Source organism: Oncorhynchus mykiss, chromosome 32, assembly GCF_013265735.2.
Source record: "Oncorhynchus mykiss isolate Arlee chromosome 32, USDA_OmykA_1.1, whole genome shotgun sequence".
NCBI lineage: Eukaryota > Metazoa > Chordata > Actinopteri > Salmoniformes > Salmonidae > Oncorhynchus > Oncorhynchus mykiss.
Window position 1 is genome coordinate 37,765,234 of NC_050572.1, and position 23,748 is coordinate 37,788,981.

General features: G+C 41.9%; 1 protein-coding gene across 1 annotated transcript; it reads right to left on the bottom strand.

Moving 5' to 3' along the window:
• Window positions 1-286: 286 nt before the first annotated feature.
• On the bottom strand, window positions 287-23,178 carry cratb (carnitine O-acetyltransferase b). The gene is made up of 15 exons (XM_036970985.1): window positions 22,684-23,178; window positions 13,512-13,742; window positions 13,151-13,269; window positions 11,447-11,500; window positions 10,963-11,116; window positions 9,427-9,601; window positions 8,385-8,475; window positions 8,106-8,193; window positions 7,788-7,888; window positions 7,480-7,599; window positions 5,988-6,110; window positions 5,231-5,366; window positions 4,073-4,135; window positions 3,844-3,981; window positions 287-1,514 (listed from the first exon to the last, which is right to left on the bottom strand). The coding sequence occupies exons 1-15, from the start codon at window positions 22,732-22,734 to the stop codon at window positions 1,311-1,313; spliced, it is 1,848 nt and encodes a 615-aa protein (XP_036826880.1). The 5' UTR covers window positions 22,735-23,178; the 3' UTR covers window positions 287-1,310.
• Between the last annotated feature and the right edge of the window lie 570 nt (window positions 23,179-23,748).

Here is a 23,748-nt window from a genome sequence, read left to right on the forward strand (position 1 = left end):
TGGCAACAGCTCGTGGACAGTCCTGCAGTCAGCATGCCAATTGCACGCTCCCACAAAACTTGAGACATCTGTGGCATTGTGTTGTGTGACAAAACTGCACACATTAGTGACCTTTTATTGTTCCCAGCACAAGGTGTACCTGTGTAATGATCATGCTGTTTAATTAGCTTCTTGATATGCCACACCGGTCAGGTGAATAGATTATCTTGGCAAAGGAGAAATGCTCACAAATAGGGATGTAATTAAATTTGTGCCCAAAATTTTAGCGAAATAAGCTTTTCGTGCATATGGAACATTTCTGGGATCTTTAATTTCAGCTCATGGGACCAACACTTTACATGTTGCGTTTATATTTTTGCTCAGTATAGAAAGCACCAGTTATACTCAGAGAAGAAGTTTGATAAAATAATAATACTAGAGTATCCATGTTTGGTATTAATCACATATTCAATAGTGAGTCCTCTGAATACTCAAACAGAGATGTACATTTTCTACCCTCAGAGGGGGTATGGCTGACTAGTCCTTGGTTATTGTCCTTTCCTTGTGTTCGTGGACAATTTGCCATGCAGGTCCAGGTGATAGAGAGCACATAAATTAGGGCTGAGCCTACATGAGTTTACTAACAAAACTGGACAAGCTGGGTCATGAATAGAGCTCGGCTGAACCAAATAGCAGGATTTCATTCCTTTCAACTGCATTACAAAAGCACAGGAAGAAACACAGAACGGATGTGCATCCAAGGAGAGCGCAACAGTACTCAGAGCTCCAGCTTTATGCAGATACAGGCATGGTTTGTTAATATTTGGTATTTTTTCAGGAATCTGCCCACAAAATGAAAAGTAATAGACTGACTGGATGGTTGACCGACATTCTCATTGGACTGCCAAAGCATTGCAGCAAACAAGATTCCAAATTGCATACAAAACACAGATGGTATTACATAACATACAGTGAAATCTATTTAGTCGCAGGTCAATAAAGCATTACAAACCTCTAGCCAGACAAACCTAGCTTATTAAGTAGTCTGCTATGGCCTTAAAAGTAGGGACATAAAACAGTTCTAACAATAGTATTCAATTGCCCTTAAGTACAAACAGTAACATAAACCTAGCAGCAAATCAAGCTAATGCTAGCACATACAACAAAGGCCAAATATTCCTTTTTAATCAAAGCATTAGCACCTCAGACGTTTTTCATTTAAGTCCTGGATTATATTCATTAGGGCACACAACTGAAAAAGTTAAGAAACATGAGCGTTTCTTTTCTTATATTTGTTGCCTACAACTCCTGTTGTGTCAGATAGCACAGCACTATACAGTAGGCTGCAGTAGCTCCTGGAGCTGGCAGAGGGTGCTGTGCAGTGTGGCGGCCAGTGTCTCAGCCTGGGTTTCCTCACAGCAGTTGAAGGCTGTTACGGAGAAGTGGACATGGTCCGACTGGGGGTTGTAGCACACAGCGTATCCATCTGGGACGAGAGGTCCGAAACACATTACACTGTCCGTGTTTGCAGGCACCTAGTGTAAGGGGTTTAATATAGTTGAGAAGTTGGGGAGAAGAGAAGGAAGACAGGGTATAAAGTTACTTTCACATATGTGGCAAAATAAATGCATTTTTTACAGATGAAACGATTTACTTTAAATTGGCTTGCACAATAGTTCCCTAAATGTGTGTCTTGCAAACATTTCTGAACATGGTACCCACAAGACGATAGATAAATAAATTGCCAAACATCAGGTAAAAGCCGTAAAAAAATAAATATGACACATACACTTGCAGATCTGCAACTTGTTTAGCAACTTTATAACTCAGCCCTACTCCAGTACTGTGGACACTATTCTGGTAAAAGGGCTCAATCACAAAGCTTTACACCACTCCAGCCGACGCTTGGCATTGCGCATGGTGATCTTGTGCTTGTGTGTAGCTGCTCGGAAATGGAAACCCATTTCATGAAGCTCAGTAGTGAGTCTTTCAACTGAGGACCAACTATTTGTACACGCTGTGTGCTTTAGCACTCGGCAGTCCTGTTCTATGAGCTTGTGTGGCATACCACTTCGCGGCTGAGCCGTTGTTGCTCCTAGACGTTTCCGGTTCAAAATAACAGCACTTGCAGTTGACCAGGCCCGCCCTAGCGGGGCAGAAATTGGACAAACTGACTTGTTGGAAAGGTGGCATCCTATGATGGTGCCATGTTGAACGTCACTGAGCTCTTCAACAGTAAGGCCATTCTACTGCCAACGTTTGTCTATGGAGATTGCATGGCTTTGTGCTCGATTTTATACACCCGTCAGCAATGGGTGTGGCTAAAATAGCCGAATCCACTAATTTGAATGGGTGTTCACATACTTGTGTATAGTACCAGTCAAGTTCTTTATTTTTGCTATTTTCTACATTGTAGAATAATGAAATAATACATATGGAATCATGCAGTAACCAAAAATCATAGCATTCAACAAATCAAAATATGTTCTATATTTGAGATTCTTCAAAGTAGCCACCCTTTGCCTTGACGACAGCTTTTCACACTTGGCATTCTAGGTGTCCAAACTTTGGACTGGTATTTTATTTATTTATTTATTTATATATATAAAAAAATATTTAACAAATTCAAGCAAACATTTTGCTGGGCATTTGTTTGGAGGCCAGGACTGCTTGGCCCTCTTGCAGGGGACCCTTATTAATGCGGCTCTCTGCACTGGTCGTGACCTAGTTCACCTGCAAACAAAGATATTTATCAACATCTTCAATGTCTGGGTTCGGGAGTTGAGGGGGAGGGCATGTGCTGGGAGCGCAACTCCAGAGAGAGGATTGAGCGGCCACGCCTGAGTCCAACTCAAACATTGCTGACGTAGGAGATGATTATATGTTAAAATAAACATCTCACTTCTAAAAGTTCATATTCTGTTAACTCAAACCCAAATAATGCTGTTGACTCATCCTATACTCAAACTTGTATCTCAAACAGATGCTTGCTCTTTCTTCAGAGATGATGTCATGCTCCTGAGGAGAATGAACTGGCCAATCAGTCTACTTGCGCTAATATTTTTAATTTAGAGATATACGCCCACACCATTTTGGGGGAACAGGCATGAGTCTCCGGGAGGGAGGGGTTGGCTCCTTCGCTATGGAGGCCGGTAGCCTAGTGGTTAGAGCGTTGGGCCAGTAACCAAAAGGTTTCTGGATTGAATCCCTGAGCTGACAAGGTAAACATCTGTCGTTCTGCCCCTGAGCAAGGCAGTTAATCCACTGCCCCCCCCCCGGCGCCGAAGACGTGGATGTCGATTAAGGCAGCACGCCGCACCTCTCTGATTCAGGAGGGGTTGGGGTAAATGGTTAAATGGGGAAGACACATTTCAGTTGTACAACTGACTAGGTATCCCCCTTTCCCAATGATTGCTTATGGCAGTATGAAAGAATTCCTATTTGAGAATTTATGTTACACCTCCACCTTTTCTCCCCCCACCTGAAGAATGAATTGATGTCATATCATTAATGAAAACCAATAAAAATATTTAACTTAAAAAAAAACAATTCTCACTCAGCTGATACCCGATTAAGAACAAATATGCATAGCCCATTCATTCAAATTAATTTATTACATGAATGACTTGAATACAATTGACAAATCCCTGATGTAAACAGGATTACCTGGCAGGATTACCTGTTGACTTTGATAAACTACAAGTGCGCACAAAAACACCATACTAAACTACATGTAAAGAGAGAGGGACACAGACCCGATATAATAGTGCGTTATCCGACACTCACCTTTAGATTACATAATTATATCCTGTCATTGGAATGAATGTTGCAATCTTGTCCACTTCCAATGGAGTTGTACTTTACCTGTCCTGTTCTCAGTTTCCAGTGGGTGGCCAGCCCATAAGCGGTGTCCATGAACAGTCTGGGCACGCTCAGTCCCTCCTCGATGGCCTGAAGCTTCAAGCCCAGCAGGTGGCGGTCGATGGATTGTCCTTTGAGCGCCTAATTTAGAAAAAGGTCAGAAGTAATTAGATGACAGAAAAGTGAAACAAATTACTGAGACGATGGCAGCAGAAGCATTGGGTGTAGTCACCTGATCAGTTAGAGTGACGTAGGTCTCTATGGCCTCTCTGAGTAATTCCAGCTTTGCCTCTCTCTGCAACACACAAATAGAGCGTCAAGGCGCATCAACAATGTCAATGAATAGAAACCCCCTGTAAAGCTGCCATGTATTGTTGGCTTCGTTAATAACTGCAAGTAGTTGCTTTTCTCAGCCACCCACGAAACAAGAGATTGTGTTGTGCCTTCGCCCTTATCAAACACCCATTAAAGCTAGAATCCGTAATGATTTGTAAATCACCGTGTCCATTTGGGATAATTCAACAGACTTACTGCAAACAAAAACTTCTCTAATCACCTGTGGTCGCGAAATGGGCTTTTGAGATCATTGTCAGTGCACATTTGTTCATATTCCTTGCTAGTTTGTAAGTTATTTACCCAGTTATCGCTCATTTATGGTCAGCAAACAGGGTTCGTACGGTCATAAAAATTCTGGAAAAGCCATGATTTGTCACCTGCATATGCCGGTGCGAGTGGGCCAGTGGAGAGAGACATAGCAACATAATAATGATAAAAACAAGCTAACTAGATATTGTGTTGACTGGAAAGTTGTCAGTAATGACCTATTCAGCTGTTAGCATGTATTAACGTCATTGTCATGTCCTAAACAACGTTTCACGGGCACGCAATTGACAAACGGGTGCGTTACCAATGCTACATACTCATGTTGTAAAACCATCTCTCAGGCACTCAATATTGGGACTTGAGAAATAAACCTGACACGGTTAAAAAGCTGTGATTCCCCTGTAATCAACATTGTTAAAAATATTATTCAAATGAGCCGAAAAGACAAATAACTCACATTCTGTCAATTAGATCTCTGGAATATTTTAGCCTTACAAGATTATAGATAAACATGTCTTAGTTACCTTGCATTGAAGTAGCCTACCGTAGTCATTTGATCCCTAATTCAGTGAATGAGGGAATTATTTTATGAAGAAAGTGTTTGGTTGTAATATTTTATATAGGCTACTAAGGCCAACCATCCTCCAGGAGAGCCTTAAAGGGTTCGTGTTGTATTTTGAGACCAGCTTGAATATGCAAAGAAGCCAACAGGCAGAGGGTAGCCTACACTTTGGTCTGATCCTCTATGGGAATAATAATTCATTTTATTTAGTAAAATGCTTCTCACCGAGATAGAGGGGTCATCAAAGGTAAGCACAAACTTGAGCATTTGATTGGTGGGAGAGCGGATGTAGTCTGTGCGCCCCCCTCGAAACATCCTCTGGGAGGCAATGTCACAGGAGGCACAAACCTCATTGTGAACTCTGATGGAGAAAAGGAGAAATGGGAGAGCAGGGGTGCGTTCAGTTTGCTTTAACATTTGCTGTGTTGCGTGACGTTTTGAACTGAATGACACGTTTCCCCAAAATGGTGTGCACCATTCATCAATAACCTTTAAAGTATGCTTGCTCCCTTTTCGTGGGTGCGGCCTTATCAATCTGGGTGTGACCATCTGAAATAGCAAAACTTGTGCAGCACACCATATGTATGGTAACTGCCCTCTGGGCCACCATAATCACAATGTTTTTTTCAACTGGTCATTCAGTACAGTACCGTTTCAGTTGAATTCAACATTGCAAACAGTTCTGTTGTACTGAACGCAACACAAGTATTGAATTTGGACACAGTGATTGTTGTTAATCAAAACTCATTTACAAAATTGAAAATGCAGATATTCCAGTCAGAATTGGCTGCCAAGAACATTTATTGTCCCATTTATTAACCACGAGAATATAATGCTTCTTGTGTGAAAATGTACTAGCATGTCTATGAAAATCAGTACCACAGTTTGAAAACATGAACTGCACACATCATTTCCTTATTATTGCATACGGTATCCTAGTTTGAGGCTGAATGCCCTTTGCAAGTGATTCCTATGAGCTCACTTGTAGTAGGCCAGCTGCAGTGCCACCTGGATGAAGGCGTTGGGACTCAGGTTGTGCTGTTTGGGCAACTCCTTCCCAAACCTCTGGAAGTTGAAGCAGCGGATATCCAGGTCGTTGATCAGTCTGGAGGGGGGGAGGGGACAAATTCATACTCCATTAATAAAGCATCAGATTACAATGAATGGAACTGATCAGCTCTCTTGTTCAGACAATTTATGAATACGGGCCCAGGTTAGTTGTTGAATTCAAATTATAAAGATGACTCTTCACTCCGTTGGGATAGAAATGTATCGACAGTTGTCAGTTTAGCCACAGGATGGCAGCAAATGTGCTGAACCCAGGAAAACACAGCTAGCTCAGATCACAAACAATTACTTAAAATAGAATGAGTAGGTCAGAAGGCACCAAAGCCTTACGCTGCTGACCGTGTTTTGTCATGGTTACATCAACACTTAGGGCAGCTAATCGTGTTTACACTCCTCCATTTGCTTGGGTCCATGTCACTTTCATTTCAGCTGAGTCGTGTTGAAGTTCATAGCAAAGCAAACATTGACTACACAGAGGCCGGGTGCTTCTTATCTTTGTCATTGTAGTACTGTATCACCAACTACACTTATGCACTCACAGTGTTAGGACTGTAGTCGGAGGTGGGTTGAACCAGTCAGTATGCGCACCATATTAAAATCCTGTGCGTCAATCTAATGAACATAAAAAAAAATCCCCATCAAAATCTGTCAGTTTAAGCTATTGATAGTTTTTTTTTTTGTATGGGCTGCGTGTCAATCCAGCACTATCTCACCCTTCAACATCTGAGGTGGAAAGTGGCAGAGCTACAGAGCTGTTTGTCAGACCAGAAGACATCCCGAAAATCGGTCTTCACAGAAAACAGTTTGGCCTACTAACTAATATGTAAAATAAAAGCATAAATAAAAGCCTTGTGTGTTCCTCTTTTGGCTCCTTCCGCATATTTGCAATCAAATGCCAGAATTTTCTTAACTCGGTTTCCAACGGACATGCTACTGATTTCAAAACTCGGTCCTCCAGAAAGTATAGAGCATTAGCAAAACTTTTGCAGTTCTTTGTGATATCTTTCAAAAAAGAAAGCATTAGAAAGGATTACCTACACATACTGAGCAGCTCATGTTATAGACAGAAGCGTGCTACATGGCAGACCAATCCGAATTCATCTCTCTGCATGTCCAGCCCATCATTGCTAGCGGGAAGGTTCCTGACATTTTCCATGGCTACACCAACTAGGCTTGTAATTTCCCAATTGTATTTGTATTTACAGATGGCATACAAGTTTGTTATTAAAAAGGCATTTAGATAAAAATAAAAGTACGTTCAAATGAATCTCCTGTGTAGTGACACACGACAAATGCCTGGTTTCCTGAAACGAGTCACATATTTAGACCAAATAAAGACTATGATATATAATAACACAAGAGTAATGAAACAATGCATGACAAATGCATAGGGTATGCAAACTCACATATCAAGGTTTTGCTTGGCATGCTCGATATCTCTCTTAATCTCACGGTCAATGTTGAAGTAAAGCTTCTTGGGCATCTGAAGTGGGATTAAAGGGGTTTTCTTTGGGTCCGGTTTCTTACTGCAGAGAGAAGAACGTGGGTAAATGTTAATTGGCATTGTGTGTTTTTTTTATCAACTGACTGTTTTTCTTCCGATAAACCTCAACTTCAAGTATTTTGAAATCATAAAAAACTGACATGAATACCGTATGTAATTGCGCAAGTAATGCAGCAAAAGTAGATAAGACCCTCCCCTGTCTCATCTCACCAGTATTGTAGAATGTGATCCAGAAGAGTGGCTATTGGTGGACCTTCAGCTGTGGCCTGCTCATACAGAAGCCCCCATGAGCCATCCTCACCCACCACAAACTACAAGAGGAGGAGGAATAGTGGAAGGGAAAGGTAACTAATTAGTTTACCAACAATTGTTGCTCAGTCCATTATCATTTTTGTTTATTGATTTATTTTATTTCAGTGTTATACAGCATTTGGTGCCCAGCCCATATGGACTTTTCAATACACTTTTCATCAAGTATGGGATCTCTGACTGGTTGGGTCATTTGGATAATTCTACTGCTCCACTCACCTGCAGTGTTTTGTCAAACCAACGATTGCCGCTGTTCGAGTGTGTCCCGCCCCCATGCAGGATTTGAGCTGCCATACGACTGGAGTACCTGTCAGTCAAAGTAACACAGAACTTCATTGATTACTGATGCGTTTTGGATTATTAGATTTAATTAGTCATGAAGTCCCTGGTGTGTCAAACATAACTGAGCAAAACGTATTCAGACTGTACAGCAACTTGCATTCAATTTGAAAAAAATAGTAACAGACAGGCCAAGAGAAAAAATATTGTGGCTCATACTTATCATCTGAGACCCTCATGACTGGAGAGTCCAGACACAAGGTGAAAAGTCCCTTCTCAATTGCTCGCACTGACTCCTTGTTCAATTTATCTGGGTAAGGAAAAGAGGGAGAGCATGAAAAAAAAGGTTATGAGGTAAAGCACACCTTACTGAAGATAACAATAGATTATGACTTCAGAGACGTAGCGACCAATGTTCCCTCTAATTCTTTTCACCACTGAGCAAATTTCAGGTCTGCTGAGCGTTGAACGTAGTGAAAATTCTTTGCAACTTCCAGCGCGTGTTTACTGTGAACACTGAGGCTGTACCTGCTTTTAGTTACAGTTTTAACAGTGGCTAAGTTGGCTACTGTTGCCATTTGATCATAATGTGGGCCTACCATCAAAAACAGAGAAAATGCATCCCATAACATTTTAACATGGAAATAGCTGTTCTATCATTCAGCCTTACATTCCATGAGACTTTTGAAAAAACATGCAGGGTTTAACATTAACCTGTTTATCCACTTGTCCTTCAGACAAGGAGGTGACTGACAATGTTGATGTGTTTGATGCAAGAAACCACTTTACAAAATACAATGTATTATTATTCCCATATCATTATTACAGCGAATCGGACAAATTATGATACCCTCTGCCTATTGGCTACAAAGCTTATTCAAGCCTGTCTTAAAATACAACACCAAAAAAAGACCAAAAAAAGGTCACTAAATTGCATTGAAAGTGACTAATATTGCATTGATTGTATCACAATTGCCACAGTAAAGGGAAACATTGGTGGTGTTAACAGGGGAAACTCTAGGAAGTTGAGTGAAGTTCAATCTCGTGCGTCTCTCCGTGGGCTGATATTTCATCTGTGCTCTGCGCGGCAGTCACTGGGAGCTGCGTGGCAGTCTCGGGGTTACTGCGCGCCCGTGCGGACATTACTAGCAACATGTATTTGAAAACAGTGTGATCCTCTGCATCACACACCCTGGAACGTCCCATACTCTGGGTATGTTTATGGGTATGTATAGTATAATGCTGTGTCTATCATGTCTACCTTTGAGCAGGCGGCTGTAGGCCTGGCCCCAGGTCTGGCGGTGCTCGCTGGTCAGAATGCCCATTGGCTCCTTGTCAGTCTTCCAGGACTCAGCCCTGATTCGCAGAAGCTGGGCGTGGATCTGGCTCTCTGTCATCCGAGAGCCATCACTGTTGTATACGTCCATCTGAAAGAACTGGGCGGGACAGAATAGAGAATTGAACTGTGATGTGGAAAAGCTAATCAATGCTTTTGTCACTTCAAGGTTAGATTACTGCAATGCCCTACTTTCAAGCTGCCCGGATATGGCACTAGGCCTAAATAAACTTCAGTAAGTGCAGAATACAGCTGCTAGAATATTGACTAATACTGACCAAATATTGACCAAATAATTCCATCACATTATTCCTCTGGCTTGTGAGGTGGGGAGATCTTCATGGACTATACTCTGCCTTTGTTTTCAGGGTAGTAAGAGAGTGGCCTGTTGATATTCCTTAAGTGGTGTGTGGGCTGTTCCTTAAGTGGTGATTCAAAGTAGCCTAGACAAAAATCTGACCTTAGAAAAGCGGAGGCAATTATTTTAGACTTCCACATGCCATTTAAACCAGTTGCCCATATGTCATGTTCTATTGATTTTCAAATCAACTTTCTTTCATTGTCCAGTGGCCAAAGGCACAATAGTCATACTAGCAAACCATGCTAGTTGTTGCATCTTTAGATCTCCCTTTCTAAATGTCTAATGGATATTTTCATCTATGTGACATGAAACCTGCGTGCATACGCGGTGCACTTTTGACAGTGTTTTCCAGCTAATTGCATTATGAAACAAACATTTGCGCATAGCTATACTTACGTGAATAATAGTTGATCAACATTCAAATGTCCAACGCCACATTTTCCTAAAACCTGGTCTTAGGCATGCTTTCACTAACTCCCCTCCCGTAGGATCTGGGCCCTAGGACTGTGCCTCAGGATTACCTAGCTTGACGATTTATAGCTGTCCCTGTCCCAATTATTATATATATTTTTAGTTTGGAATTAGGAGGCCTGAAAAAACCCTTAGGGCTTTTTCTATGCAGAAAAAGCTCTGCCCTCTATTGCCACCATGAATATTATTTGACCCTGCTGGTCATCTATGAACATTTCAATGTCTTTAATTACTTTTAAACGTTAACGTACTCTTAAATGCACTCTTAAATCTACACCCAGCACAGCCAGAAGAGGACAGGCCACCCACCGCTCTGAGCCCGGTTCCCCTTTAGGTTTCTTCCTAGGTTCCTGCCTTCTAGGGAGTTTACCCTAGCCATTTTGCTTGTGAGTCTGCATTGCTTGCTCTAAGGGGTTTGAGGCTAGGTATCTGTAAAGCACTTTGACAACTGCTGTTGTAAAAAGGGCTTAATAAAATACATTTGATTGGGTATCATTGCCATGTTTATTAGTCTGTAATATGGGATCAATTGGAGCTGTCCCCTTCGCTCTGTGTAGCCGCTCTCATCTTGAGAAGAAAAAAAAAAAACGTTAAATCCTCTTCTGATGCATACTGTGGGTCAAGCTCACCTGGTAGTTCCTCACCACTGTGATGTGGCGGGCACGGCTGTGATGGGTGATAGTGTCGTGTTTGCGGCCTGGGATCCGACAGGATGAGAAGAGGAGGGGAAAGAGCTCCATACAGAGTGGCTGGCCCCGCATGTACTCCACTGGCAAACGGCCACTGAGATACAGAGAGAGAGAGAGAGAGAGAGAGAGAGAGAGAGAGAGAGAGAGAGAGAGAGAGAGCATACAGATACAGTTACTGACAGTATGCCGTAATAAATTTAAACTGGGTATATAAACTAAAGCATACAGGCCAACACAGAGATAAAAGGTTAAAACCCTAAAATAGCTGTGAGAGAGTTTCTGCAACCTAGGATACAAATATTGATATGGTTCACCATTTGGTGAAACATGACTTGGAAAAACTGGTCAGTAATATGTAGCTAATATTAAGGCTTCAGGTCTAAGACGGCGTATATGTAGAGTACAATTGTGAAATGGCACTTACTTGTCTACTACATTTTTGAAATCGAGTGCAGCAGCAATCAGCTTGGATGCAAACCTGGGTCGACACAAAAGATGTTAGAGAACGGCCCAGTATACAGCTATAGATAGGATATAGATGTATGAAATAACATTCGGAATGTATTCAAACCCCTCAACTTCTCCCACATTTTGTTACGTTACAGCCTTATTCTAAAATGGATTCAATTGTTTATTTTCCCTTTATCAATCTACACACAATACCCCTTAGTGACAATACAAAAAACAGGTTTAGACATTTTTGCAAATGTATATTTACATATTTACTCAGTACTTTGTTGAAGCACCTTTGGCAGCAATTACAGCCTTGAGTCTTCTTGGGTTAGACGCTACAAGCTTGGCACACCTGTATTTGGGGAGGATCTCCCATTATTCTCTGCAGATCCTTTAGAGCTCGGTAAGGTTGGATGGGGAGCGTTGCTGCACAGCTATTTTCAGGTCTCTCCAGAGATGTTCGATCAGGTTCAAGTCCGGGCTCTGGCTAGGCCACCTCAAGGACATTCAGAGACTTGTCCCGAAGCCACTCCTGCGTTGTCTTGGCTGTGTGTTTAATGTTGTTGTCCTGTTGGAAGGTGAACCTTTGCTCCAGTCTGAGGTCCTGAGTGCTCTGGAGCAGGTTTTAATCAAGGATCTCGCTGTACTTTGCTCCGTTCATCTTTCCCTCGATCCTGCCAAGTCTCCAAGTCCCTGCCGCTGAAAAATAATCCCCACAGCATGATGCTGCCACCGCCATGCTTCACCGTATGGATGGTGCCATGTTTCCTCCAGACATTACGCTTGGCATTCAGGCCAAAGAGTTCAATCTTGGTTTCATCAGACAAGAGAATCCTGTTTCATGGTCTGAGAGTCCTTTAGGTGCCTTTTGGCAAACTCCAAGCGGGCTGTCATGTGCCTTTTACTGAGGAGTGGCTTATGTCTAGCCACTCTAGCATAAAGGCCTGATTGGTGGATTGCTGCAGAGATGGTTGTCTTTCTGGAAGGTTCTCCCATCTCCACAGAGGAACTCTGGAGCTCTGTCAGAGTGACCATCGGGTTCTTGGTCACCTCCTTGATCAAGGCCCTTCTCCCCTGATTGCTCAGTTTGGCCGCGCGGCCAGCTCTAGGAAGAGTCTTGATGGTTCCAAACTTCTTCCATTTAAGAATGATGGAGGCCACCGTGTTCTTGGGGACCTTCAATGCTGCAGAAATGTTTTGGTGCCCTTCTCCAGATCTGTGCCTCGACACAATCCTGTCTCGGAGCTCTACGGACAGTTCCTTTGACCTCATGGCTTACTTTTTGCTCTGACATGCACGGCCAACTCTGGGACCTTATATAGACAGGTGTGTGCCCTTCCAAATCATGTCCAATCAATTGAATTTACCACAGGTGGACTCCAATCAACAGGGTGCACCTGAGCTCAATATTGAGTCTCATAGCTAAGGGTCTGAAAACTTATGTAAATACAATCTGTTTTTTAAATTTATTTTTATAACCATCTGTCTGTAGTTGGACCGACTAAGTTGTTCTCACTCTGTACCCAGCAAATCCACAGGTACAAATGCTGAGTGAGTGTACAACATCATGCAACCAGATCATGTCAACACATTCAGCAAACCAGCATACTCCTCTAGTATCTCACAGGCACATAGTGCATACAGGTATGCCAGTATGTTGCTGACTGGCACTCACACAAGCTGGCCCCTCCAGTCTGAGAAGTCCCGCTTGGGCAGGGAGATGGCCGGGTTAGAATGCACGGGCAGGGGCTGTCTGCTCTCCAGGTACGCCCACTGCACCCACCAGTCAGATATCTACAGTAGAGGACAGGGGAAAGGACAACAGCAAAACAACTATCAATCATGCAGTACAGTCCAGAAAGGAGGGCAGCTGTGGAAATACACTTTGAGCCATCAGAGTCAAACTCAAATTAGCACCATGCATTGTGTGTACTATAAAGTGTCATCCAAAATCCAGCACCCCACTGATATTTTCTTATCTCAGTCTATTTACGTTGGTTACAAATTATGCATCATTTCCCACATTGTTTGCATACCCAATTGTTTGAGTGTCTAGCTCGTCTCTCCAGTCCCTCTTGAAGTTGCGGACCGAGTCCCCCCTCTCCGCAAAACTTTTGGATATTCTTGCGGGTGTGGACGAGCTCTTCTTCAGGTATCAGGGGCTCCAGGGCTCGTAGGTACCCCTGCAGAGTCTGGGCCAGCGGGGGCACCGGCTGGGCGGGCACCAAGGAGGAGAAGCATCTCTCCTGGCTGGATCCAGACACAACCTACATGTATGTCCAGATAAACAATGTTGAGTAATACGATGAGTTGATATTTGAATAACAGTTAAGTTTGAACATTTGTTATTTGGGTCACCCAGGGCTATTTCGGGGTCACCCACCTAGGATCTGAAAAACTCCATTTGATTCGTATTAACGGTCATTGTGTACGTTACCATACGTTGTCAATTTGCCACGCGGTGCATTCTGGGCGCTAGTTCAAAAACCCAACATTAGCATGAAATATGTGAACAAGTAGCACATCACAAATATTTCCCAAGATGTGAGATAATAAACTTGTTCTCTGTAATATCGTATATCTTTGAAATCGTGACATTACATCCTTTCGAGGGAAATAGGCAGGTTTCTCGACTAATGCTGCATTCACAACATCTTGTAATTTGGTAAATACCAGCATGCGACTGGGAAATATCCACTTGAACGCTCCTCCAACTGTAATTACTAGAAGGAAACTCGTCCATCCTCACCGTGCTCCAAGGTACAGTGGGGCAAAAAAGTATTTAGTCAGCCACCAATTGTGCAAGTTCTCCCATTTAGAAAGATGAGAGAGGCCTGTAATTTTCATCATAGGTACACTTCAACTATGACAGACAAAATGAGAAAACAAATCCAGAAAATCACATTGTAGGATTTTCAATGAATTTATTTGCAAATTATGGTGGAAAAAAAGTATTTGGTCACCTACAAACAAGCAAGATTTCTGGCTCTCACAGACCTGTAACTTCTTCTTTAAGAGGCTATTCTGTCCTCCACTCGTTACCTGTATTAATGGCACCTGTTTGAACATGTTATCAGTATAAAAGACACCTGTCCACAACCTCAAACAGTCACACTCCAAACTCCACTATGGCCAAGACCAAAGAGCTGTCAAAGAACACCAGAAAGAAAATTGTAGACCTGCACCAGGCTGGGAAGACTGAATCTGCAATAGGTAAGCAGCTTGGTTTGAAGAAATCAACTGTGGGAGCAATTAGTAGGAAATGGAAGACATTCAAGACTACTGATAATCTTCCTCGACCTGGGGCTCCACGCAAGATCTCACCCCGTGGGGTCAAAATGATCACAAGAACGGTGAGCAAAAATCCCATAACCACACGGGGGGACCTAGTGAATGACCTGCAGAGAGCTGGGACCAAAGTCACAAAGCCTACCATCAGCAAGGGCATTGAAGATGAAACGTGGCTGGGTCTTTCAGCATGACAATGATCCCAAACACACCGCCCGGGTAACGAAGGAGTGGCTTCGTAAGAAGCATTTCAAGGTCCTGGAGTGGCCTAGCCAGTCTCCAGATCTCAACCCCATAGAAAATCTTTGGAGGGAGTTGAAAGTCTGTGTTGCCCAGCAACAGCCCCAAAACATCACTGCTCTAGAGGAGATCTGCATGGAGGAATGGGCCAAAATACCAGCAACAGTGTGTGAAAACCTTGTGAAGACTTACAGAAAACGTTTGACCTCTGTTATGTACCCTTTGTTGGCAATGACAAAGTATTGAGATAAACTTTTGTTATTGACCAAATACTTATTTTCCACCATAATTTGCAAATAAATTCATAAAAAATCCTACAATGTGATTTTCTGGATTTTTTTCTCTCATTTTGTCTGTCATAGTTGAAGTGTACCTATGATGAAAATTACAGGCCCCTCATCTTTTTAAGTGGGAGAACTTGCACAATTGGTGGCTGACTAAATACTTTTTTGCCCCACTGTATATCAAGCCTATTGTTTATATACTCAAAAGCTCCATTAGTAGCTTGTTTAACTACTATGGTAGTCTGTCAGGTACTCAGCAGGAAGGTCTGATTGAACTATTATTAAAACAAGACCTTGATGGCAAAAAACTGGAGACAAAATACATAACACTCAGAATTAAAAAAGATTTCTACCAGGTATTGTTCATCCTGATTAGACAGGTTTTTAACATGAACGATACATTGGAGATAATCTACGATAACTACTAGAAATACAAGAATATGAAACATCTAAGCCATAAATGCCTGGATTTTTTCCATTTCGGTTAGTCTCTTATTCAATGGGTAAAAGTAATGTATAGAAACCCCAGGTGTGAATAGTAAATACTTCAAAGAGTTTTGAACTTTCAAGAGGCGATAAACACGGGTGTCCGATGTCACCATATCTTTTCGTTATGGCCATCAAAATGATAGCTATTAAAATCAGATCAAATAACAGAGGATTAGAATCCAAGATTTAAAAACAAAAGGTGTCCATGTATGCCGATGACTCAAGCTTTATATTAAGTCTGCAAGCTAGATCCCTGCAATGCCTCAAGGAAGATCTAGATAACTTTTCTGGCCTCGCTGGACTAAAACCTAATTACGATAAGTGTACCATATTATGTATCGGATCTTAAAAAAATATATATATACTTTTACATTACCCTGCAGTTTACCTATAAAATGGGCTGACGATGAAGTAGACATACTTGGTATTCATAACACATACAGTTGAAGTCGAAAGTTTGCATACACTTAGGTTGGAGTCATTAAAACTAGTCTTTCAATCACTGCACAAATTTCTTGTTAACAAAACTATAGTTTTGGCAAGTTGGTTAAGACATCTACTTGGTGCATGACAAGTAATTTTTCCAACAATTGTTTACAGACATATTATTTCACTGTATCACAATTCCAGTGGTTCAGAAGTTGACTGTGCCTTTAAACAGCTTGGAAAATTCCAGAAATCTATTTGGCTTTAGAAGCTTCTGACAGGCAATTTGAGTCAATTGGAGGTGTACCTGTGGATATATTTCAAGGGCTACCTTCAAACTCAGTGCCTCTTTGCTTGACATCATGGGATTAACAAAATAAATCAGCCAAGACCTCAGAAGAAAAAAAAAGGTCTCCACAAGTCTGGTTCATCCTTGAGAGCAATTTCCAAACGCCTGAAGGTACCACGTTAATCTGTACAAACAATAGTACACAAGTATAAACACCATGGGACCACGCAGCCGGCATACCGCTCAGGAAGGAGACACGTTCTGTCTCCTAGAGATGAACGTACTTTGGTGCGAAATGTGCAAATCAATCTCAGAACAGCAAAGGACCTTGTGAAGATGTTGGCGGAAACAGGTACAAGAGTATCTATATCCACAGTAAAACGAGTCCTAGATCGACATAGGCCACTCAGCAAAGAAGAAGCCACTGCTCCAAAACCACCATAAAAAAGCCAGACTAAGGCTTGCAACTTCACATGGGTACAAAGATCATACTTTTTGGAGAAATGTCCTCTGGTCTGATGAAACAAAAATATAACTGTTTGGCCATAATGACCATCGTTATGTTTGGATGAAAAAGGGGGAGGCTTGCAAGCCGAAGAACACCATCCCAACCGTGAAGCACGAGGGTGGCAGCATCATGTTGTGTGGGTGCTTTGCTGCAGGAGGTGCTGGTGCACAAAATATAATTTTCACTAGGATTAAATGTCAGGAATTGTGAAAAAAATACAGTTTAAATGCATTTGGCTAAGGTGTATGTAAACTTCCAACTTCAACTGTACATACATACACAAAGCGAGCTCTCCACAATGAATTTCAATAGAAAACTAGTCAAAATAGACAAGATCCTATAACCATGGAGAGGTAAATACCTATCTGTTTCTGGGAAATTACACTGATTAACTTCTTAGTCATATCTAAGTTAAACCCATTTATGGCACTACCTACTGACGAGTCTTTTTTTCAAATCATATGAGCAAAAAATATTTCACTTTATCTGGGATGCTAAACCAGAAAGCGTGCCCATCTACATAATTAATATGAACTGGGTGGGTTGAGATGATTAAATATAAAAGCACTAAACTACTCTAAAAGCTTCACTTATAGATAAGTTTTACTTGAACTCAAAATGGTTCTCAAGTAGATTACGAAGAAAAGCTCACCCATTGTTTAAAAATGACCTTTTTGCCGATTGCGTAGTCTCATTTTCGATTAATTGAAAATTATACTTTTTTCCCCAAAGTATCTCTTTTTTTTTGGTAAACAAACGTTACCGAGCAGGTTTCAATTTCATCCCCCAGAAAAGATGGAACAAATATTACAACAAATATTATGGTCGAACTCAAATGTGTTGGTTGATAAATGACCTGTACTTGTGGAAAATATGTTTGGAAGGGGTATTTTGTTTTTAAATTATATTGTAAATTGGAACGGTAGAGTTGTGTCTTTCATGGAACTATCGGAATTGTATGGGAAGGTCTGCTCAATCCAAGATGGATTACAGCATAACGCAAAAAAATGGAGGCAGCATGTGGCAGTGGGAGGTAGGGAACTGATTTGTCTGCCCAATATAAAGGATCAAAACTGTCTGAGGAACAAAAATAACATAAATATGAAAGTATACCAGTTTCATTTGAGGACCAGGATGTTGACAGCTGTGCCATACAGATTGCAAAATAGCTGGGAATATATTTATGATGTACCGATTCCATGGCACAGGGTGTATGAGTAAAACGCTGCAAGACTCAAGACTTGTGCTTTTCAGCTAAAATCATTGTACAGAATTCTTGCCACCAACGAAATGTTGATAATTGGGGCATACAACCATCGCAGCTCTGCAGATTTTGTTGTGAAGATACAGAATCAATAGACCATTTGTTCTGGTATTGTTTTCAAGTAGGGTTCGCATAAAGTTAATATTAGATTGACCCTAGAAATAGAACTGTTGGGAGATCTGCAGAGGCCTGGTCAGTCAGTACTTTTACTAAGAGCATTAGTGATTATCTTCAACTCGCAGTCTGTGGATTCCATTCGATTAGTTAGACCCTAACAATCAATTGTGAATCTATCAATTCCCCATTCCATATATCACCAGTAGTACATTTACCATTAATTCCTATGGTCTAAATCATACATTGTTTGTTTGGTTATGGTAATGTCTGTTCATGAACTCTAAATGTTATTATTCCAGCCTTTTATCGTTCTCATTGTAGGAGTAGACACGTTGTTTGCAGAGCGCACAACCTATGCTAAACTTGTGAGAACCAAGTTTGTTTATTTCATTATATTTACAAGTTTTGTTAATTTAGTCAGTCATTGTCTTTGTTTGGAGTGCTCCTGTCATTGTCTTTCCAGCTCTCTCCCCTTAGATAACCACTCAGTGTGAAAGGGGAAAAAGTCATACTCCGATCCAGTAGAAACGCCCTAAAATAGGCCTACCGGATGACTTCTTATCACTTGAGCAAATAGCCTACAGCTGTGTCTGTCCCGAGCTCACTGGCACAGGAAGATCTGTGGGTCCAGAATATTTTATTCAATGTGGCAAGTTTGGTAGCACCAGCTTCTGGCCAAACCCAAGTTAATAGTTTATATAATTGTTTCAAGTTCATTGCAGACAGGGTTAAGTAGCCAATGTGATTTATTAGGATATTTTCTACCTGCAGGTTGCAGTGTTTTTATTTGTTTTCTTTATAGGCAATTTTTACATAGTTGGCAATAGAAATTAAACCTAAAAAGTATCATTTTCATTTGGATATAATTTTGATTAACCACAAGACAATGATTTTGAGTTTAGACAATATTAATAAAATGAAACTGTTCCATGAAAATGTGCACATGAAAACCATAAATGGCACGCAGATTGGTAGAAATGGTTAGATAAATTGGCATTCCACATTAGCAAGTTTGCCAATTCCTACCAGCAACTTCAGGAGAGTAACATTAAGGTTCTCTCTGGCTCCTTCGAGTCATTTGTGTCTTTCATTAAACAGTTGATTTTATTAAAACACAGTGTGTTTATATATGGAAAAATGTTTTTTATAATTTTGAACAATCGATTGGTCAAAAGACGACGATTTTTGGTTGACCAATATTTTTTGTCGGGGACAGCCCTACTCTTTATTATTGATATTGATTATTGTACTGCAATGTTGAGGGAGCTAGCATGCAAGCGTTTCACTGCACCTTCCTTTTATACCTGCTGTAAACTGTATGTGACAAATACATTTGATTTGAAAACACAGAAATCCTACTCATTACTTTACATGCTTATTAACCTATGTCAGCCAGAACGGGGCACTTGACTCACCCCCAGAAGGCGTCCAGTGCAAAGTCCACCCATTTGGGTACCCTGGACAGTTCAATGGAATCTCCTCATTGATTTTCCCCATCTCCTCATTTCTTAAAGTAATTGAGTGTCCTGTCAGTGAAAATCCTATTCTGTTTTAACTCCTACCTAAATATTGTTATTGATTCATCCTATACTCGTATCAGTGGCCAAAGCATAAATTGGAGAGAAGGAATAAAAAATACAAAAATAAAAACACTTAAAAAAACACCTCAAAAATGCTTGCCACACCAACAAACTATCATGGTCCAAACACACCAAGACAGTCATGAACAGGGCACGACAACACCTTTTCCCCCTCAGGAGATTTGGCATGGGTTCCCAGATCCTCAAAGGGTTATACAGCTGCACCATCGAGAGCATCCTGACCGGTTGCATCCCCGCCTGGTATGGCAACTGCTCAGCATCTGACCGTAAGGAGCTACAGAGGGTAGTGCGTACAGCCCAGTACGCACTACCAACCTAACTACATATACAAATTACCTAGGATAACCTGTACCCCCGCACATTGACTTGGTACCGGTACCACCTGTATATAGCCTTGTTATACACTGCTCAAAAAAATAAAGGGAACACTTAAACAACACAATGTAACTCCAAGTCAATCACACTTCTGTTAAATCAAACTGTCCACTAAGAAAGCAACACTGATTGACAATAAATTTCACATGCTGTTGTGCAAATGGAATAGACAACAGGTGGAAATTATAGGCATTTAGCAAGACACCCCCAATAAAGGAGTGGTTCTGCAGGTGGTGACCAGACCACTTCTCAGTTCCTATGCTTCCTGGCTGATGTTTTGGTCACTTTTGAATTCTGGCGGTGCTTTCACTCTAGTGGTAGCATGAGACGGAGTCTACAACCCACACAAGTGGCTCAGGTAGTGCAGCTCATCCAGGATGGCACATCAATGCGAGCTGTGGCAAGAAGGTTTGCTGTGTCTGTCAGCGTAGTGTCCAGAGCATGGAGGCGCTACCAGGAGACAGGCCAGTACATCAGGAAACGTGAAGGAGGCCGTAGGAGGGCAACAACCCAGCAGCAGGACCACTACCTCCGCCTTTGTGCAAGGAGGAGCAGGAGGAACACTGCCAGAGCCCTGCAAAATGACCTCCAGCAGGCCACAAATGTGCATGTGTCTGCTCAAACGGTCAGAAACAGACTCCATGAGGGTGGTATATGAGGGCCCGACGTCCACAGGTGGGTGTTGTGCTTACAGCCCAACACCGTGCATGACGTTTGGCATTTGCCAGAGAACACCAAGATTGGCAAATTCGTCACTGGCGTCCTGTGCTCTTCACAGATGAAAGCAGGTTCACACTGAGCACATGTGACAGATGTGACAGAGTCTGGAGACGCCGTGGAGAACGTTCTGCTGCCTGCAACATCCTCCAGCATGACCGGTTTGGCGGTGGGTCAGTCATGGTGTGGGGTGGCATTTCTTTGGGGGGCCGCACAGCCCTGCTGTGCTCGCCAGCGGTAGCCTGACTGCCATTACGTGGTGTGGGGTGGCATTTCTTTGGGGGGAGGGGGGGGGGGGGGGGGGGGGGGTGCACAGCCCTCCATGTGCTCGCCAGAGGTAGCCTGACTGCCATTAGGTACCGAGATGAGATCCTCAGACCCCTTGTGAGACCAAATGCTTGTGCGGTTGGCCCTGGGTTCCTCCTAATGCAAGACAATGCTAGACCTCATGTGGCTGGAGTGTGTCAGCAGTTCCTGCAAGAGGAAGGCATTGATACTATGGACTGGCCCGCCCGTTCCCCAGACCTGAATCCAATTGAGCACATCTGGGACATCATGTCTCGCTCCATCCACCAACGCCACGTTGCACCACAGACTGTCCAGGAGTTGGCGGATGCTTTAGTCCAGGTCTGGGAGGAGATCCCTCAGGAGACCATCCGCCACCTCATCAGGAGCATGCCCAGGCGTTGTAGGGAGGTCATACAGGCACGTGGAGGCCACACACACTACTGAGCCTCATTTTGACTTGTTTTAAGGACATTACATCCAAGTTGGATCAGCCTGTAGTTTGGTTTTCCACTTTAATTTTGAGTGTGACTCCAAATCCAGACCTCCATGGGTTGATAAATTTGATTTCCATTGATACTTTGTGTGATTTTGTTGTCAGCACATTCAACTATGTAAGAATATGTAATTCATTCAGATCTAGGATGTGTTATTTAAGTGTTCCCTTTATTTTTTAAAGAGTGTAGTTACTTCTTACTTTAGTTTATTTGGTGAATATTTTCTTGACTTTATTGAACTGCATTGTTGGTTAAGGGCTTGTATAAGAAAGCATTTAATGGTTAGGTCTACACCTGTTGTAGTCAGCACATGTGACAAAAAAAGTTTGATTTGAAATACCAGTTGGAAGCATTCACATGCTTTGAACTAGTTGAGAAACTAAAAGTACAGCTATCATGCTTGTAAACAAATGAATTAACAAATTGTTGCATTTAACTGCAGAAAGGTAATTTCCTTAATAGATGACGTCTGGTCAGCATATGGGAGAAGAGCGTTCATGTGGATTTTTCGTAGACGTATGTGGTAATTCCCACTTGGTCATGAACACAGCATAAATACATTTTTATGGGAAGGAAAACTAACTCATTTTGTAATTAATTTTAGGTAATTTTCCATAGACATCTGGACAGTTTAAAGTATATCTGGTAAGATGCATAAAAATAAGGGCGTTCGAGTGATGTGCCAATCAAAACATGACCAGCCAGAACATACCTAAATAGGAAGTTTGTAAGTATGTATGGGGGAGGTTCCCCAAACCAAAACAACTTCCAAATGCCACAGTATTAGAATTTAAACGGGTTTAACTATTCAGATATCTTACGACTCACCCTAGACAGCCAAACTCTGCATGTTCTCGAAGTTATTTTTCTCAAAATCATCTCAACTCACGAGCCACTCCTTTACCCGATCAACGGCGCGAAATTTATTGAACAAGTGACCGAGAATATCTAGTTTACACTTTTCCTAAGTAGATAACCTGCTCAAATGTAGCCAGCTATCTAACTTGCTAACGACAAATGCCAGGTGAGTTTTCTTCGAGTCCTTGCATTAATTTTGGGGTGTCAAAGACTTTGTTATTGTCCAACTGGTAAAAAGTTATCGTTCCAGGTTTGGAAACTTTGACGGGCTTTGACATGGCAGAAAATGGCAAACGCCAGCAGTCACGGTCCCTACAGAGCAGTGGTGAGAAATCTTGGGACTTTCGCAAAGAATTCAGATTAATTTCTGTAGCAAAAGTAACACAGCTAAATCGACACGTGTCCAATGTTTCCGTAAACCAAACCCAAAGAGCTCCTACAGAACAATGAGACAGATATTTCAGCGGATGTATAAATGTGAGGTATCCGCTTGGCGTTTCCACTCGATACCAAATATGGTAGTAAGAGGATTGGAACGAGATGGATTTTGGCTGACATTCTGCAAATGTTGTAATCGATGAAACATTTTATTTCAATACAGTTCTGTTCCCAAAACTAAAATATGCTATGAAAAGAGTGGACTACGATTTGTAGACTTCACCCTTTGCAAAAGTTTTTTTAATTCGCGTTGTTGCACAAAGGTGAATTGAGTTATTGCACACGCGCACTTCAGGATAGTTGTTCCCTAACGGACATATGCAGATGTATGCTAGAACACGGCAATAGGATCACGCTAGGTCGTGCTTTGCTCTGCCCACCTCCTTGCTTGTTCTGCCCGCTATGACTCATTTGTTCCCATTGGAAAGGACAGGCTGTGGTCTATCTTGCTTTACTTACAAAATCTTTGAAGCTACTCACACGTCTTACTGCTTCTTCTTCTTCTGTGGATTTTATATGGCGGTTGGCAACCAACTTTAAGGTGCATTACCGCCTCCAACTGGACTGTAGTGTGGCTCAGAGAATGTTCTTCTTATT